This window comes from Abramis brama (genome assembly GCF_963993115.1).
Source record: "Abramis brama genome assembly, chromosome: 11".
NCBI lineage: Eukaryota > Metazoa > Chordata > Actinopteri > Cypriniformes > Leuciscidae > Abramis > Abramis brama.
In genome coordinates this window covers 15,876,993-15,895,736 of record NC_139973.1, presented here as the reverse complement: position 1 = coordinate 15,895,736, position 18,744 = coordinate 15,876,993, and the positions used below count along the sequence as shown (strand labels likewise).

General features: G+C 38.0%; 1 protein-coding gene across 1 annotated transcript in view; it reads right to left on the bottom strand.

Moving 5' to 3' along the window:
* The window catches only part of cachd1 (cache domain containing 1), a 73,492-nt gene extending 56,146 nt beyond the window's left edge, over window positions 1-17,346 (bottom strand). Inside the window, exon 1 of the mRNA XM_084128435.1 lies at window positions 16,882-17,346. Coding sequence (XP_083984561.1) covers window positions 16,882-17,232 — 351 coding nt within the window. The 5' untranslated portion in view covers window positions 17,233-17,346. The remainder of the gene's footprint in view (window positions 1-16,881) is intronic.
* Between the last annotated feature and the right edge of the window lie 1,398 nt (window positions 17,347-18,744).

Below are 18,744 nucleotides of genomic sequence, written 5' to 3'. Positions count from 1 at the left end.
GGTCTACCTAGAACCAGATCATCCACATTCCCATCAGATGGAGTTTCCATTCCATTTCCATTAAAGGGTTAGTTCACCCAAAAATGAAACTTCTGTCATTAATTATTCACCCTCATGTCGTTCCAAACCCGTAAGACTTTCGTTCATCTCCAGAACACAAATGAAGAATTTTTTAATGAAATCTGAGAGATTTATGTCCCTTCATTGACAGCCACTTTATTTGTAATCATAAATAAAGTGGTAAATTGTTTTTTTTGTGTGTGTGTGTGTGTGTGTGTGTGTGTGTGTGTGTGTGTGTGTGTGTGTGTGTGTGTGTGTGTGTGTGTGTGTGTGTGTGTGTGTGTGTGTGTGTGTGTACAAACAAAAGCACATTTTTATAAAATTTATAAAATTGAGGTCAAACCACTGGAGTCACATGGATTACTTTTATGATGTCTTTACCTTTCTGGGGCTTGAAAGTGGTAGTTGCCTAGACTGTCAATGGAAGGAAAGAAAGCTCTCAGATTTCATCAAAAAGATCTTCGTGTTCCGAAGATGAACGAAAGTCTTACAGGTTTGGAACGACATGAGGGTGAGTAATTAATAACAGAATTTTTATTTTTGGGTGAACTAACCCTTTAAAAAAGTATAAATAAATGAATCATAATGTAACAACATACCTCGCCAAGGCTGATATGTCAGCATCGGCCGATACGTTTTTCTGATTGGCCGCTGTGTTAGAAGCGGGACTTTTATTTTGACGGCACGCCATACTTTTATTTTGACAGGCGGCACTGAGAACGCCAGCGCCTGATCACACAGTGCACACATTCTCCGTCTTCATAAGGTCTCTTTTTAACAGTCATCTCTAACGTAGACAGCATGTAAACGGTATGCGAAAAAGTTAATTGTTTGCTTTTATATTATAAGTAACAGAAATGCAAACAATTAGCCTAGTCTATCGTCACCTTCCTAAAATAATTGCCTAAGTCATTTTTTCAGGTTTCTCAGAAAACACAAAAACGGAACCAATAATTGAATATCGTCACCTTCCTAAAATAATTGCCTAAGTCATTTTTCAGCCTAGTCTATAATACTTTCTCATTTATCACATGAAGTAATACCATGATATTGTTTAAAAGCTAAAATTGTTTAAAAGTCTACCAACCAGACATAGTATTTAGGATTATTGAGCATTACAGACTGTTCATCATTCACAATCCATAAATTTAAAAATTATTTAATATATAATAACATAATGGTGTCTAAAATCCTTAAATGGTATGCCCAAACTTTTGGCTTGTGCAATGCAACGTTTCCAATCCACTGAAGATGAAAGTCAAACTTCAGGACTTCAAACCTGGGCCTTGTTAAATAGAAATACCATTTGACAACTTATAAAACTGCTTTATTGGTGGATCAAAGTAATACATCAAAGTACTAAACGATTAGTTAAGAGTTTCTTGGTAGCAAACCTGAACCAAAAAAACAAAACCTCCCATATGAAATCTTTCAGAAGATTTAATCCATAAATGAATGCAGACCTACTACACAGCCATACACATTATCCATCTTGGGCTCAAGCGGTTTTCTTAAAAAAAAAAAAAAATTCACACACAGGTGTGATCAAATTCCAACTACAAGGAATTTTGTGCTGTGTTTTCAATTATCATGCAACACGCGGCTTATGTTGCAAGTCCTGGACCGTGCGCTGGCTACCCTGGCACTCACGGAGGTGTAACTTTCCAACTTTCCAACCACCTCAACCCACAACGCCCACAGATGGTCTGGGCAACGCCAGGCTTAGCTGCCCTCTGTGCCCAATCTCCTTTAACACTGCCAACACAGACACACACCAACAGATCTGGCACCTGTAGTCATAATTACACCCTTGTAATGTTCTTCATCTGAAGCTTTTGAACTGTGAACGGCTAAATATGAAGCAAGTGAGGTGAGAAAACCTCGAGGACTGGAGAGCAAACACTGACTAGACAAACAGCATGGTAGAAGACAGGATTTCTGCCTGGACTGAAGAACAAATCTATTTTTCCACATAAAATAAGAAATCCAGATCAAACATCCCATAGAGTCAGTTTGAGTTTACGGGAACTAGGCAATCAAACGGTGTCTGCAGGCTTGTGAAAGCCAACATTTCGGCACCGTCAAGCTTAAGCAAACAGACCTCTCCTTATAAACCAGCGATCTGCTTTTTATTCAGAAAACGTAATTCTCATTGCTTTGATTGCATTAATTCAACCACATCACTCGTGAGAGCCAAACTGAACGAGAACATGTACAGCAGATCAAGGGTGGTCCTCTCACTCTCTGGTTTTACATTATATTAAAATGTGAGGTCATGTCTACATCTACATACTGCATGCTCTCGAGCTAGATCCACTGGACAAAAATGACTTTTTTATTAGTTTTAGGACATTAGTGTTAGGATACTTGGAAAAGCCTTTTTGATTCACTCTCTGATTCACCTTCTTTAACACCTGAAGCACAGTAGTTTCGGTGGAAAGACTATCGACATGCAAGAAGCAAAGCTAGTCATAATTCAAGAAACAGAGAAGTATATTGGTGAACCTATACATAGTAAATTAACTTTGGCTGGGATTTTGTCCTCACTTTTTAACATCAGTAACAAAATAGTTAATGTCGTTCCAAACCAGTTTACCTTTAAAACACAAATTAATTTTTTTTTTATGATTTCTGTCCCTCCACTGAAAGTTTATTCCACCAAAACTTTGAAGCTTCAAAAAGTTCACAAAGAGAATGTAAAGGAATTTCATACAAATCGAATGGTTTAATCCAAGTCTTCTGAAAAGACACACACACTTATTATGATGAACAGATTTAATAGGCTTTTAACAACATAAACATTGATCAACGCACATACATATGGTAAACAAAAATCAAAACAGCTAGTCACAGTCAACATATTCACCAGTCTGTTCAGTGACCAAATTTAAGTTGCACACAAAACTGTAAAGCACTCCTGGAAATCGCATGGTCAAATTAGATTGTGTACTACTCAACGTCAAAGAGTCAGGGTGCACGGATTTTAATCAGTCTGTTGGGAAACAAAATTATGTTTTTATATTTGATGTCCAATGGTTGCTAAGGTTGTCAAAGTTCACCAGGTTTGTGGAACTTATTCTTTCTCAGTTTACTTACTCAAATACTCAGTTTAAGGCACTTGTTAGCAAGTACAGAAAAGAGCAATTTGATTTTTTTCCCCTGCTATTTCCGTAATGCTATGCTGTGATCTTTTGTCCCTGGCATATACTGCTTGACAATAAACATTTGTCTTTCCTCTATCCTGATGACCCAGAGTCACTAGTCATATGGTGGTGACAGGGCCAGCAGACAGGGCGGCAGTGGCTCAAAGAGGGACTTTTGAGGGGCTGTCACTTAAGAATGCACCTTTCCCAGGAACACTGACCAAAACTACCTAGAATTGTACACATGTGCTCTGTGTTGTAAACTTCAAGTTCTAAAGAACAGACCAAACCCTGGGGACCCCTAAATGTATATTACATGGATATACAGCTCTGTACTTCATCACTGAGGTGGAAAAAAACAGGAGTGAGTGTTTTGGTCTGTTTTCCTGAAAGAAAACTTAAATTTGCTAAACAATAATTGTGACAACTACTACGCAAGCATACAGATGACCTTAAAGCTAACACGCATGGACTAGAACCCTTTAATTCTGAACCCATAAAACTCCTAAATGAAAACTCAACACAAGGCCTACAAGAGGAAGCACATTCCAATGATCAGGGAGAATCATTCCAGTCTGGGATCACTGCTTATCTCTGGTTATTCTCGGATCAGTAAGACAGAGCAGGATCCTGCTGCTCGCTTCAGTCCAGTGGACAAAGGCTCTGTTGGCTGTCTGCCGGATGTGAACTCATGGTGCGTGGTGAACACGCTCAGATGGACACAGGGGCTTGGTTACAGACAGCATCAGTGAGGGAGAGGGGCCTCGGATACCCAACGGGCCTGCCTATGCAACGGCCCTGCCTATACAAAGGCCCCGATATGTTGACTGTGAAATTCTTTTTTGTTCTTCGGTTAGGGGTAAAAAGAAGTTTGAAATGCACGAGTAGTGGTATACTGTTAGCGAACGTCCCGCCACCAACCACACTGCTGAGAGCGGCGTTTAGATGAATATGTGCTTTGCGCTTTCCTCTCAGTATCAAAATAAATCACACAACAATATGAGAAAACAGCAAGCATTTTTTTAAACTAAAGCATGAGAATCTGATCATAGCAATGTGGATATGTTTGCTCGAGCTCTGCAATTTGGTACTCTAGTAAAGTCATGTCACGTTTATTTATATATAGGAGTGCACATAACTTTTTTGGTCTGGTTCTCAAGGGAGCACCTGGAGATCCTGCTTGGTACTCACACTTTACGCGGTACACTTATCCTACAAACTGACGTGATCACTTTCCTCCTCCTGACTGTTCTCCTCACTATCTTCTTTTCTCTCGAACATGGTAGATGATGATTTTATTTTATTTTATTTTATTTTATTAACAACAAGAATATTATGCTGCTGTCACTTTAAGACCGAATGCACGGACCGAATATACTGACACACATCCGGTTTCTTTCTCAACTGTTCACTTATGACATAGCCCAGAGAATACTTGCCGACGGGTATTTTGACAATTTTGTGTGTAAGTGTCCGTTTTAGTGAAGTAAACACGAAAGAGGAATCAATTCAGTGTTCGAGCGCTGTCTGAAATGCTCTTTCCTCGCTCTACATGCGCGTGCTCTGGGTGTGTGAGGCTGTGCACACAGATAAAAACGTGAGAATCACGATTTTCGCCCCTTCTTCCACATTTAAAATTGTTTGAATGTGTAAATTAGCAAGACAAAACACATCCAGATGATAAACTTACACTCTATGATGGTTAAACTTAGCAGTTAATCCTCGAATCACATGCGTGCCGAACCGTGGGGCCTGGTCCGTATGGATCACGGATCAACTGCGATCCGTCGCATCCCTAATAATCAATGAACACACTTATCATCATGATTGCTATCTTACCAGAGATGGAGAAAAATCCCACTCCAGTAAGTAAACGTGTCCCTGTCCCCAAAAATGTTGGTACTCAAAAGCGCTTCTCTTCATGTTTTCTGCTGCACATCGTTTATTTTTTACCACGCATGCGCACCAGTTATGTGCTTCCCTGTTTATACAGCACGTTATGCAATAGATTGCTTAAAAGCAAGTAGCTTTATTAAAACATTACAACCTAATTTACTACTTTAAAGAGGCTTTCTAGTGTGTACATGTTTTCACTCGCAGATGTCTGATCTCGACGGAGTTAAAGGGATGGTTCGGAGTAAAATCAACCTAGGGTCCTTTGCACCATGACCTCGAGCCAAACATGGAAAAAGCACGTAAAAGTCCTGGCAGAAAGCGATGCATAAGGATGTATTGTAACAACGCCCAGTTCCAGGAATGCACTAATATTTTGAAGGTAGTACCAGTTTGCAACAATTATTAGTTACCACTAAGTTGTTAACACTTCGGAAAAAATAATACCGGTAATTCGTCGTTACACTACATCCTTATGCGTCGCTTTCTGCCAGGACTTTTCCGTGCTTTTCCCAAACCACTGAAGTGACGTCGACATCCGGGTTAGCAGTAGCATGAGCCGTCAGGCAAGTGTTATTTAAATAAACTCCTGATGTACTTACAAACTTTCCAATGCCTCGTTTTATGAGTACAGAACCTATTTGTACTATTGTAGAAGTTTGGTACCATTCTGGGCATTATTAGTGGGGTAATTTACGAGATACATCCTTGGATCCATTAGCGCCTGCACTAAGATTTCTCTAAATAAGCTCTAACTTTAATAATGTTCAACCAAGGGAAAAAAAGCTTCTGGGGGGGTGTTTGGCTCGAGGTCATGGTGCAAAGGACCCTAGGTTGATTTTACTCCGAACCATCCCTTTAACAGAAGAAATGAACCAGAGAAGATTTCCATGTCAAACAAGGCAGAGCCTCACCTACCTAGTACATAATCGCCAAGGACCAAGGCGGACTCCAATCAAACATAGTTTTGGCCTGATTTTGTTCGAAATGATGCCACATCAGTTGGTTCTTCGATCTCGCTTGAAGTTTATCGGGGTCTTAAGTCTATTACACTGGGGGATTTGGTCAGAAGTCAACTAAATGTAGGTAGGAATGGGGTATAAAATGTTTGTGATACAATCACTTAAAAGCCATTCTCAGGTAGTCGAAAATGTGACCACACTGTATTTGCAGTGCAAACACTAATCCACCCTGATGTGCCCTAGACAACAGTGAATGACTACAGAAGTATTTAAAGTATTTAAAATAAATCCGTGTACAACCATCCTATCCATTCCAGCTAGTAATACTTTGTGCAAGCGGAATAAACTATAAAAAACATTAAATTATTACTGCAATATTTTACTTCAGAATTAAATGATGTACAATTTTTTAGGCTTATCAAAAAGATAAACCTAAAACTTCGGAAGTGTGTGAATATTTGCACACTGACTATGAGAAAACGCTTTAAGCTGAACGTGGTGCCACAAACATAACTAGAAAAACACCTTGAGGGAACAACTGTACCTCATTTGCTGTCAATTATTTGCATAATACCCTAGTTTCAGTCAGGCTTACATGCACATGTTCATGGGAAACGGGTGAGGAAAAATAACAACAAGCGTTAAGAACGAGACAGACATGCATTTGAATCAGCAGTCTGGAAATGTCATCGATGCGGTTTCTGTCAGATTATGTGTGACACCGTTGCAAGGATAAAGTTTGGCTGATCAAAGCTCTGGGTATTTTTCCATGCGCAAATATGCATTTGTGCACAAGCTGGTAAACTCGCACTAAACTATAGAAAAACATGATCCACAAAGTCTTGCAGTGAAGACAGTAAACATCCTAGGCAACTAAAGATATATTTGCTGTCAAATCATTGCTTACATTCCTTTGCAACTGCTCTCTAAATGATGACATTTCCACCGAGAAAGCTGCCAGGGTTAATTCAAATAGTAAAAAAAAAAAGCCAACCTTGCCTCATTTTCCCAAATCCAGCTAAACACAGGAATACGGCACTTGGTTTTGGCACCATCCATAATGGTTTATGAAGTGAAGACATTGCAAACAAACAAACTCACCTAATCCTCTTTGAGGAACCCAAACAGAGATGAAAATCAGATGAAAGATTTGCCAAATCCTGACACAAAAACAGCAGAAGGTCTGATTCCGGTTTGCGGTAACTCACTCACTGAAGCAAGCAAATCAAGACATAACACTGACATTAACAGATTTTAACCACAGAGACATTATCAGGTTGAAATCTACAATCTTGCAGCAAAAGTAAACAATAGGAGATATCATGCTGAATCAAATAATTATGCTGTTTGCAGGTGTATGAAGGCTGGCGATCACGTCAAAAATGTGATTAACACCCAAGTATCAAATTTTTCCATTTTCTTTGGCTCTTTCAGCTATAAAGCAAGGATATCATTCATCTATAACATCACCCAATCAAAAAACAATCATCTATTTTCAATCTGGGTCTAGATGTCAACAGTAGTTACTTAACCAACCAACATCTGCCCCACAAAACACAACACAGCAAAGCAAATGACAAATAAAACCAACAGACCTAACACTCAAGAACCCGCTTGGCTGGTCTTCAAAGTCAGTTATGAATTTAAAGGAACCGTCCACCCAAAATTTTTAATTCTGTCATCATTTACCTCACCCTCATGTTGTACCAAGACTTCCATTCATCTTCGAAACACAAAACGAAGATATGTTTAAACTTTAATGAAACCAGGATGAAAAGTGCATATTAAATTTGCTACCATTATCCATTGCTATACCAAAGTTAGTGCTAGATGATGAAATAAATATTATAGGCGAAAACAATAAAAAATCTAATATCAGATGATAGTGATAAATTAAATATTAAATATAAATTGATATACTTTTCCGTTTTAAATAAAATTTTATTCATTCCTGTAATGGTACAGCTGAATTTTCAGCAGTCATTATTACTCCAGTCTTCAATGTCACATGATCCTTCAGAAAAAAATATAATTTGCTGTTTGGTTAAGTAATGTTTCTTATTACAATGAATGTTATCAAAAAAGTTGCTTAAGGGCTGCTTAATATTTTTGTTATAAATGTGATACATTTTTTTAAGAACTCAACAAAGTTTTAAGGAACGGCATTTATTTGAAAGTCTAAAAGTCTTTATTTCCCCAGTAAAAAAAATTGTAGTGAGTGTATGTATCTGGACAACCGTTTGCACTACTACAGTACCACAGTTTTACAAATAGAAAATAACATAGAAACTCTAAATAACCCCACATAAAACCTTTCAACAGAGTGAACGTGCATTTGCCCACTGCACATTTAAGTGCCTCCATCAGACACCTGCATTCCCACCATGCTTTGCTCCGAAGCGTTCATTACACACAGTCTTCCTTTCAGCAGACACCAGAGACCCAAAGAGCTGTCCCCAAGACTCCTGTAAAAGAGACGCTGGCACAGGACCAGTTCACACAAGCACACACACCATCACGAGTGCCAAGCGGACCGCTACCGGGCACGATTTAAGAAGTGCACATGCAAACATCGAGCACAACCATATTCTCTTTCTCTCCCACTATATCTTGCTCTCTTCTTTCTCTCAGGCACAGGCACCTAGTAAAACAGGCAGTAAATTGGTCCCCACTGCTAAAGCAATCACAAGACAAGGGCAGTTTATCTGAGACCACACTGCAACATCTCTATGAAGTTTCTAGGGAACATGAATCAATAAACAGAAGAATTACTTTCAAAATGCTCGTAAATAGTCCACGCACACTCTCATAAAGTCCACACACACAAACGTTAAAAAGCAACTTGGGTATCGTGGCCAATAAAAATTCTTTTTGATTCCCTTTTTATGTTTACATATCATTGAGGGGAAATGTACTCTTGTGCCTAACACCCAAGTTCATCTGCTGTGCTAACGCAGGTGTTGCGTTACCAGTCGGTCTGGGGGAGATAAAATAACTGTCCTTGGCAAGCAGCAGCCCAGTTCGAGACAGTCATAGCAAAACACAGCTGCTGCTTGTTGCTCTAGCAGCTTTCCTCCTTTTCCTATCGCACATTCAAAGCAAGAACGCTCCTTTATGTCGGCCAATTAGCGGCCTCAGAGTCAAGGTTCTTTTTATCTTTCAAAGTACACACTGCAAGAGACAGATTCAAAGTTCAGACACTATCTTAGGTCACTTCCTGCTTCCTCTTGGGTGGCAAGAGAGGACGCCAATCTTCAAAAAGAAATATATGAGATAAGAATTACCTGTACACTAACAACAAAAGTACCAAAAAGGACAACAAACTAGTCAATCAGTGACTGGTCAGTAATTTATCTAGATTTTATTCAACTTTTTTGATGGCTGGATGATGAATACAGAACTTATCAGAGCTTATCACAACTTTGTGCCTTTATTTTGGCAAGGAATTTTAATTTTAGCAAGTATTTTAGCAAGGAATGTTCAGATATTTAAATTCTAGTTGATACAAATAAATTGATAATTATTTTGATTTATCGTTATGGCAAAAAAAAAAAAAGGTAAATACTGAAATTAAAATAATGAAATATTAAAATAAGAAAAATGTAAAAAACATTTTAAATTCTACAAGTGAGTTTAGGAATCAAAATATAAATATGAAATATAGATATTCATTCAGTCCAACTGTTAAAATATTAAAATTAACTTTAAAAGAGTGCAAGAAGACAGCTGTTACATGTTAATCTAAATGTAAAACGCACAAAAACACACCAAAAAACAAAATTAAATAATAATGAAATAAAATACATGTTTATAAAACAAAACATGTTGTGTCTTAGTGTGCTCTTATTTAAGAATTAGCCAACGTATTAAGAAAAACCACAAGTAAAAAAAAAAAGCATCCAATACTAATGGAGACACAGGTCTAACTGTCTTATGCCTCTCATGAATAAAAAGGAAATGTGGCCCAAGTGCCACAAAGAGGAATTCCCATCTACCCTCTTATCTCAAAGGTTATCAGATGAAGGGGTCTGGATGGGATGCAAACTACTGACCTCTGTATTTATGGATCCTCTTTAATCTCTAAATCAGGGAGTAACCCCTGATCAAACACAGCGGGTGCTCTCATCCTCCCTCCCCTAATCTCTAAACGCATCCATCTTCTATCTGAGCTCCTTCCTCTCTGATGGAGAACACAAGTTTTGCCAAATTTTCTCAATATATTGAACATTTTTACTTATAGTTGCTCCCTAGAACTAATAAAACAGGCTCTGGCATGGGGCCGCTTCACGCAAGCAAAGTAAAAGAATCGATGCCCAGAGTGTTTGTTAGGTGAGCACTTCAATATTGTGAACAGCTTAGAGAAAAAAGATAGAGATGGATGCTAACAGCAGGTGTGAATGGGATCAAAGTGTTCAGGATTACTGAAGTGGAGTTCATTCAGTCACAGTGAATGGGTTTGTCTGGTTAGTCAGTGTCCTCACCCTGTCATTTCATGGTTGTTCAGACCCCCGTCTACTCCTCCCACACTGAAACATTCCAGCCTCAGACACTTCAATGCCCTATCAAAATAGCTCCTTATATACATAATACATGAGTCTCTGGAAACACTGAAAAAAACATCCATTCAAAATGCACATTCCTAAACAATCAATAATGACCAGAGAAAAATGCTCCAAAATTACATCAACAGCTTGTAAAGTGAAGATAAAAGCTGTAGGAAAACTAAACAAACGGAGTTACAACACTGATGGGTTCTCAAAGAAAAAAACGAAACAGTCCCATCACTAAAACAGGCTTTGTTCAGACAGGCAAAGAAAAAGAATGTGTTGTGCCGGACTCAAATCTGTTTAGTTGAAGTTGAAATCTGAACAGCAAGACATCTGTTTTTTTGTTTTGTTTTTACAAATCCAATCAAAATGTGGATTGAATTCTGATTAAAATCTCAATTTTTGCTCATGCCTGAACGGTCAGACAGGACTTAAAGTGATTTTGAATTTTTACTCAAACACACTAAATATGAACAATAAAGGAATATATCAATACAATAAAATTGAAAATATTCTGTAATCCCCCCAAAAATATTCACCCTCACGTCAATCCAAAACTGGATGCTTATTAGCTCAAGATGTGCAAGAACTGTCATATATATGAATGATATTTGCTTGATTTACATGCCCTGCCAAAAATTTGACTGGCCCTGCCACACACACAGTACACACACACACAAAACATCTTGTTTTTGTTGTTGACCAATGTAACCTTGTTTTATAATTAGGGTTGCAAAGTTTCCAGAAACATTTCAGAATTTTTGGGAACATTCCAGGATTTTCTGGACATTTTCAGAAACTTTTGGAAAATTTCTAGAAATTTTAGAAACAACCCTAATTCTAATAAATGCACTTATGATGACACTAAATATCAGTGAATTTTCACAATTCTTGACTCCAATTCTAATACCATAGTAAAAACTACTAGCCTAATATAAAGTTTGAACATTATTAAAGACAAGTGAACAGTCAATAATAAAAATAAGAACCAAAGCAAATTACAAGCATAGCACTAACAAATATAAAAGAGCAAAGACATATATAAACAATGTTTTAGATTTTTCATCTAGGTCTATCAGTAGTATTTAGGTACAGAAAGTGAATAATCAAATGTTAAATATCACTGCAAATATGACTGACAACCAACTGTACGTTTCTTTTACTCCGTTTACTCAAAAGACAAACAACAACAAGAGGGTTATCGGGAACGGTCTGGACCCTGGAGAGAGGGGGCCGTCAGTTTGAAAAAAAAAGAAAGAAGCAGAAATGAAAACCAGTCTGGTGTGAATGCAGTAAGGGCCCTTCTCGTCTCTCTGTGAATGTGAGGCCGTATCAGAGGAGAGGGGGAAGGAGATCACAGTCCCAAAAAAACATAAAGGTTGAGAAGAGAACAAGCACCAATCCACCCCGCATAGACATCCAACAAACACCAACACAGACACACTTCTGAGAGCGCAGTGGGGCCCATGGTCTCCCATCCCCATCCCCCTTGGGATAGGGTAGGGAGTGTGAAGACCTCCCTATTGAGAACTCTGTGATAAGGCCCGATGTCCCATCCCAGGTCGACCCTGTAGGAACTTACTGAAAGAACCTTTTGAGCGCTGCACAAAGGCCAGTTCCCATGAAGCTTCTATTCTTCACTACGTGTGTGTGAGAGAAAGAGCCCAAACTGATTAAATAAGGCCGGTTAATTACAGCTCCTGGTAAATAAAGGCACTACAGAAGGCAGGCTCTTCTCCAAGAGAAAGGGTGTGGGGGGGGTTTGCCTCTGGGAGATTGTGAATGAAAGACCTCCTCTCAAAAGCTTCCACACAGCAGACTTTCTAACTAGGTCGTTCAATAACAGGCGCATCCTAGCCGTGCAATGAGAAGCCCTCTCGGTGAAGTTTCGAGTGAATGAAAAATACGCCATTATTACTTTACCATGGTGATACCCGGCGAAAGACTGCCGGGGTGGCCTTTCCCCCCCTCACCCTCACCGAAAGCCCATTAAAGCATACAAATGTTTTGCTGCGATGGACGGCGAGGAATGCTCCCTTTAAATAGTTAACTTGAGTCTCTGGGAGTGGTTTCAACGGGATACTGAAAATTGGTGAGGGGACAAAAGGACAGGGACAATAGAGTGAAACATAAAGCAGAAAAGATATGGGGGGGGGGAAACAGGGCAACGTGTACAGAGAAACCGAAAGAGCGACTTCGCTGCTGCAGTCGGCATTAATTGGAATCAAACAGCTGGAGGAGCAAGGCAGGAATCGCTTTTAACTCAGTGACTGCTAGTGCTACAGAAACGCAAAACACTTTAGGACTCTGAAGAACGTGCCATTAGACTTATTAATTTTTGTGTGTGAGAGTGACAAGTGAACTCAAAGACCTTAACACACAAGCAAAACACTATAACTCAACAACTGTCAAAATGTCAGGTGTGACTACCCAGAAGTTTAGTGAATTACATTATTTATGACATTTTATGATTAATAATTGATGTGTACATGTATTAAAGTAGTAAGAACATTTTTATTAAACATTAAACATTTCTTTTTACTTTACACCACATTACTTTTTTGGTAAATTTTTGGTTACATTTCTAAGAATATGGTCTTGTGTTTAAAACTTATTTTTTCTGACTGACTTTCTGCCTGACATCGTCATTTATATACACTACCGTTGAAAAGTTTGGGGTCAGGAATATATTTTTATCAATACTTTTATTCAGCAAGAATGCATTACATTCAGAAAGTGACAGTAAAGATATTAATAATGTTACAAAAGACTGCCATTTTAAATAAATGCTGTTCTTTTGAACTTTCTATTCATAAAAAAAAACATATCACGGTTTCCGAAAAAATATAAAGCTGCACAACCTTTTCAACATTGATAGTATAAAAATGTTTTTGAGCACCTTTTCAGCATGAGATAAAAATTTCAGCTTTGTCATCACATTAATAAATTACATTTTCAATTATATTAAAATTCAAAAAAAATATTTTAAACTGAAAATTAAAAAAAAAAAATGTTTTTCTGAAAAAATGTAGCACTGGTGATCATAAGAGACTTATTTCAAAAACATGAAAAATACTTACCGACCCCAGACTTTTGAATGGTAGCGTTCAACTAATTTCACAGCAGGTTATTAATTGAGTTGAGTTGAGTTAATGATACACTTTTAAAAAAATTGTCTATGACCCCAATTTCCACATAAGGTCAGCAATAAGGAAACATTGTAACTAAACAACCATCAAAGTACTAAGATACCAAAAAGAGATGTATAATACAATGCAAAGTACCATGCAAATACCATAGTATGAGTATTAGTTTCATGACATATCAAATTACCTGAGTAATACTTTCTGATAATCCACTGTACCAGGGTACAGGCTACAGTCACAGTACTTTTTTGCTAGGGCCAACGTTGAGTCGTCATAATAATCTTCAACCAAATTCAAAGAAAACTAGCTAATTCCACACAATCCTCAGAAGCTAATGGCAGGTCAGGGTTCTTCTGATCAAGACCAGTGGCTGTTCCCCCCAGATGAGTGTGTGCACTTAAGCAGAGAGCAGTTCCACGGTTCCAAAGGTCACAGTCACAGAGTAATGGACATTCAACACAACAAATACGCCAGAGCTAATTAAGCATGGCCGAAAAGCCTTGGTCTCACGAACAACCTACTGTTACACACTCACCCACTGTAACTGAATTAGCTAAAGAACTTGTAGATGTGTGACCAGTTCGGCAGTGAGGAGGGGGTGGCCCATCAGATTGGACTTCTTTGAAGGGGCCCCAGTGGCCGTGAGCTGATGGATGGTCGTTAACTGGATGGGTCATTTGCAATGGCTCTGTCTCAATGGGCTGTTTCATCAGAGATCATCCCACCCAGAGACTATGAAATGTCCTTCAAACCAGGATTAATTTCCAAAGATGAATCCAGCATAAAAACTGATTCCTTCCTAGACCAGTCGTTAGAGGAGAAAAATCGAGATCTAAACATCACTGTGTGATATGAAGATGCCCTTAAGGGTGAAGAAATGATGGCAATTTTCATGTTGTTCCAAATCATATTTGATTGACTTTCTCCTGCGGAATAATGAAAGTCAATGGGGTCCAATATTGTTTTGGATCACACTGACTTTTATTGCATGGACAAAAATGTTAAAATGTTATTTGTGTGTTCCACAGAGGAAAGAAAGTCATACATGTTCGGAATGGTTGAGCAAATGACTAAATGTACATTTTGGGTTGAACTATCCCTTTAAATTCCAGGCGCACCAAAAAGTTTTTGCACAATTTTCACTATACAATTTCATCACAATGACAATCAAGCTATTAGTTTTTATACTGACGATGTTCACTGATGTAGGAGGACAGGACGGAGAACCCGTCTCTATTACTTTTTACACATACCGATTCAGAATTACCATCATTATTCAATTAGGAGGCCTCAGTTCAAATAGCCTCAACTTAAACCACAGCCACCAGTCTGATGGACAAACAGAGAGCTCAGACGAGCCTGACGAGAAATACTGCAAATAAAAAAGCAAATATACACAAGCTGAAATGTAATTTACAACACTCAGTAGTACACTTAACAGGTGGTATCAAGTATTTATGCGAGCAACCAATCTTGCATTAGGAAATGACAGCTTAAATAAGATTGTTTGCTATGAGAAAATTATTACAAAAAACAATTATATTTATTAATAATTATTAAACAACATCTACAATATTTGTTATGAAACAGTGGTCATTAATTGTGACGCGTGTAAGATAAATAGGCCTTCAGACAAAAATCGTATATATTATCTTAAATAGAGTGACATTTTGATTTGTCACAAACAAAATGAATCTCATACATTAACAAAGATACATCATCAAACACTGAGGTGGGTCTTGAATCAAAGCTAGGATGTAGGTGTAACAGAGTTTGTAGATGCATGAGGTCAGATATGTTTTTATGGGCACAGGAATATTTAAACTGGAAGCAGATAGTATAGTTTGTGGGAAATGAATAACTAATTTAATGGCTCAATCCAAGATAATAAAAATTGATTTCAACAACAGATAATCAGTGGATGTTGCCAATTTGTAAATGTGACTGCATGAGTAATTCATTCATTTGATTTACAACCAACTATAAGTCCAAAGAGAAAGAGGGGGAGAGGGAGAGAGAGAGAGAGAGAGAGAGAGAGAGAGAGAGAGAGAGAGAGATTATTAACATCTGAGTGTGACAAAGAAAAAAGGAGGAGCTAGGACAGCAGTATAGTATGCCACAGATGAAAGGCCATTTGGGTCTGACCCCCTACTGCCCACCTCTGTGCGCGCTCCCTCAGAAGTGCGCGCGTTTACACCGACACATCACACACAGCGCCACAACATATTTGCCATTTGTTGCGAAAACACACTTTTAATTGTTTTCGTAATTAATTGCTAAAGGAATATGTTTATGCTTTATAATATCCGTATGTCGCGTGTGAAACTAGAGGGTTAGACTAGAGCATAAAACATATAATTAGCATTAAATTTGCACGAATTTTGCACACTACGGTGTAACTTACACGTAATCTGTCTGTTTATGGTGGCGCCAAATCATTGTAGTGCATATATTGAGCTGACTTTACAAAAATCACACAGTTAGATATTTAATTAAATAAAGGAAATTTGCTTATAAAATGACCTAAAACACACACCCTGCATTCATATAAAAAAAAAAAAAAAAAATGTTGTAAAGGAAACTACACTCCAGTTTTTAAACCTAACCCTAACCTAATAACACGTAAGTGAAATAAATGTACACATTGTTTATTTATAAAATGCAGATAATGGAAGAATGGGCTACTGCAGATGTTTCTGATGAGGACAAATGTAGGCTACTCAAAGAAAGTAAACAATGCATCTTTCAAATGGATCATCATCATTCATATAAAGCCTTTAAATGAATGAATGCACACAAGCATGACTGAAAAATCAATCAATAACCATGCGATTGTGAGGAGGACTGTGTCAACGTGTTTTAAAATGTCCAAATAACTCTGAAAAGAACCTTCTTGACATCTTATAAACAATTCAAACCATGCAAACAAGCATGACGGTAGTTGTATAGAAATGCACAATAGCAGGCTATGACAGTATAGATTATATCCTAAATTACGTGCACTTTATCTCACTTTCAAAGTTATTCAAGATAATTAGACCAAGCCATACTCCCAGTCTAAATATTACATATCATGTACAAACGTGCATTAAAAGACACAAGCTGAAGTTTTAAAAGGTTGTTTTATTACCTGCATGGTGAGAACACCCAGCTCCTGAGTAGACAGCTTCTTCATCTGCACTGCCAAAACTTGAGCCTCTTCCAGGATCGAAAACTCACTATCCGCACCACAAAATCCACCACAAACAAACACACACAGGGCGACTAAGCTCCACTTTGAAAGCTCCAGGTTATTCCAGTATGATCGCGATTGTGTGCTCCACGCCGCGAGAGAGAATCGAGATCCTGTCCGCGCACGACTCGCCATTATGGCTCGATGCGCTCCTGCACGGGAATAGCGAAAAACTTCACCGATTACTTCCCAACTTTCCCTTTTCACTTCTCCCACTTTCCGAACTCCAGCAGGGTTACTAAGTTGCATCAAGGCATAGTTTTAAAAACTCAAACGCTGGTAACGAGGACAGCATTAGTTTCTTTGGCTTGTTGGTGCTGGGTAAAGTGAGTGTGTGAGCCGAGTGTGTGTGTGCGTGTGTGTGTGAGCCGGAGCATCACAATAGGAGTGAAAAGCAGGAGGCGCGTCATCCAAACACCGTCATGGATTCTGCAGAGCAGCTGGATTTGGATTTAATCCTGTAATGTTGAGACTGGGGTCCCAGGGGCCCCTGTTTTGTTAGATTGAAGTAGGCTATTTTCAGCATTCAAAACCTCCCATTTAGCCTTCAAACTTTTACAAATCCCGTCCTGCACCAAGTTAAAATTAATTGCACAGATCTTATTGAGGCTTTAACCCAGTTTTATCACAAAGTAGACATACGCTTTGAAAGGGGATTTTTATGATACGCCATAAAAGAAGATTGTAGAAAAGTAATTAACATTTGTATTTGGGGTTAAACTGATATCAAGAACACCTTGAAAAAAAATACAATAAACAAAAATAAAATCAAATCAAACAATAGCTAATCATATTCAAATAAATGACTGACATGCTGCATTGTGTGTCAGAGATGAATAATTAAGAGGACGTTTTAAATTAAATTAAATTAAACGTCTTTTTTTTCAGGGGCTTTTTTTTTTACATTAATAGAAACTTTTTTTTCTGAAAAGCACATAATCTATTTATGTAAAATAATTCTGACCAATTTAGCCAATTTGAAAAACATTCTCAATCTAAACTTACCTATAAAATCAAATTGAACACAAAAGTAGCTGTAAATAATACACAAGATATTCACATTCATTGTAAATGATGTCAACATTTGCCATTGACAAGCCTTGAATAGAATAGTATTGGCATTGAACCCTGTTTAAGATTTGACTCTGGTGCATGTAAAACTAAGAATAGCATGTTAAAATTCACACTTTTTAAATGTCTTTGAGACCTCAAACTGACATAGCAACTTGAAGTCCTGTTTATAACCAGCTTTCATAAAATTAGTTAAAGAACATTTCAATGTATAAAGTACGCCTGTGAGCTATATCAAAAGGGGCTTGAGGTGTTTCAAACCCAAATCCAGCCTGAGGGTTAACCAAGAACACATTCAAGATGCAGCCTAAATTTCTTGAACATAACTTGCTTCAGAATTTGCATGTTATTGCAAAACTTGCCAAAGCAGGACAGGAGCATAACAAAAAGTGTGGTTTCGGGGGGCTTTACTAAGATATATGCACATGTCAACCTCAGAAAAGCACTGGCCCCTCCAATAAGTATGGCAAATATGTCATCTGAACAGTGCGGTAAGAGAGAGCCTATATTGAGAATGTGAGGTGAACTCCTAGTGCGAGGGAATGAATGGTTTTGTGCATTCGGTGATTTTCTGTGTGTAAAGGACTTGTGAAACACTATATTTTTATGTAATTTAAAGCTAAGATGCATAATAATGTGGTCCGACCTGTGGTTAAGAGTTGTTTCAGGCAGAACGCATTCATTTTGGGC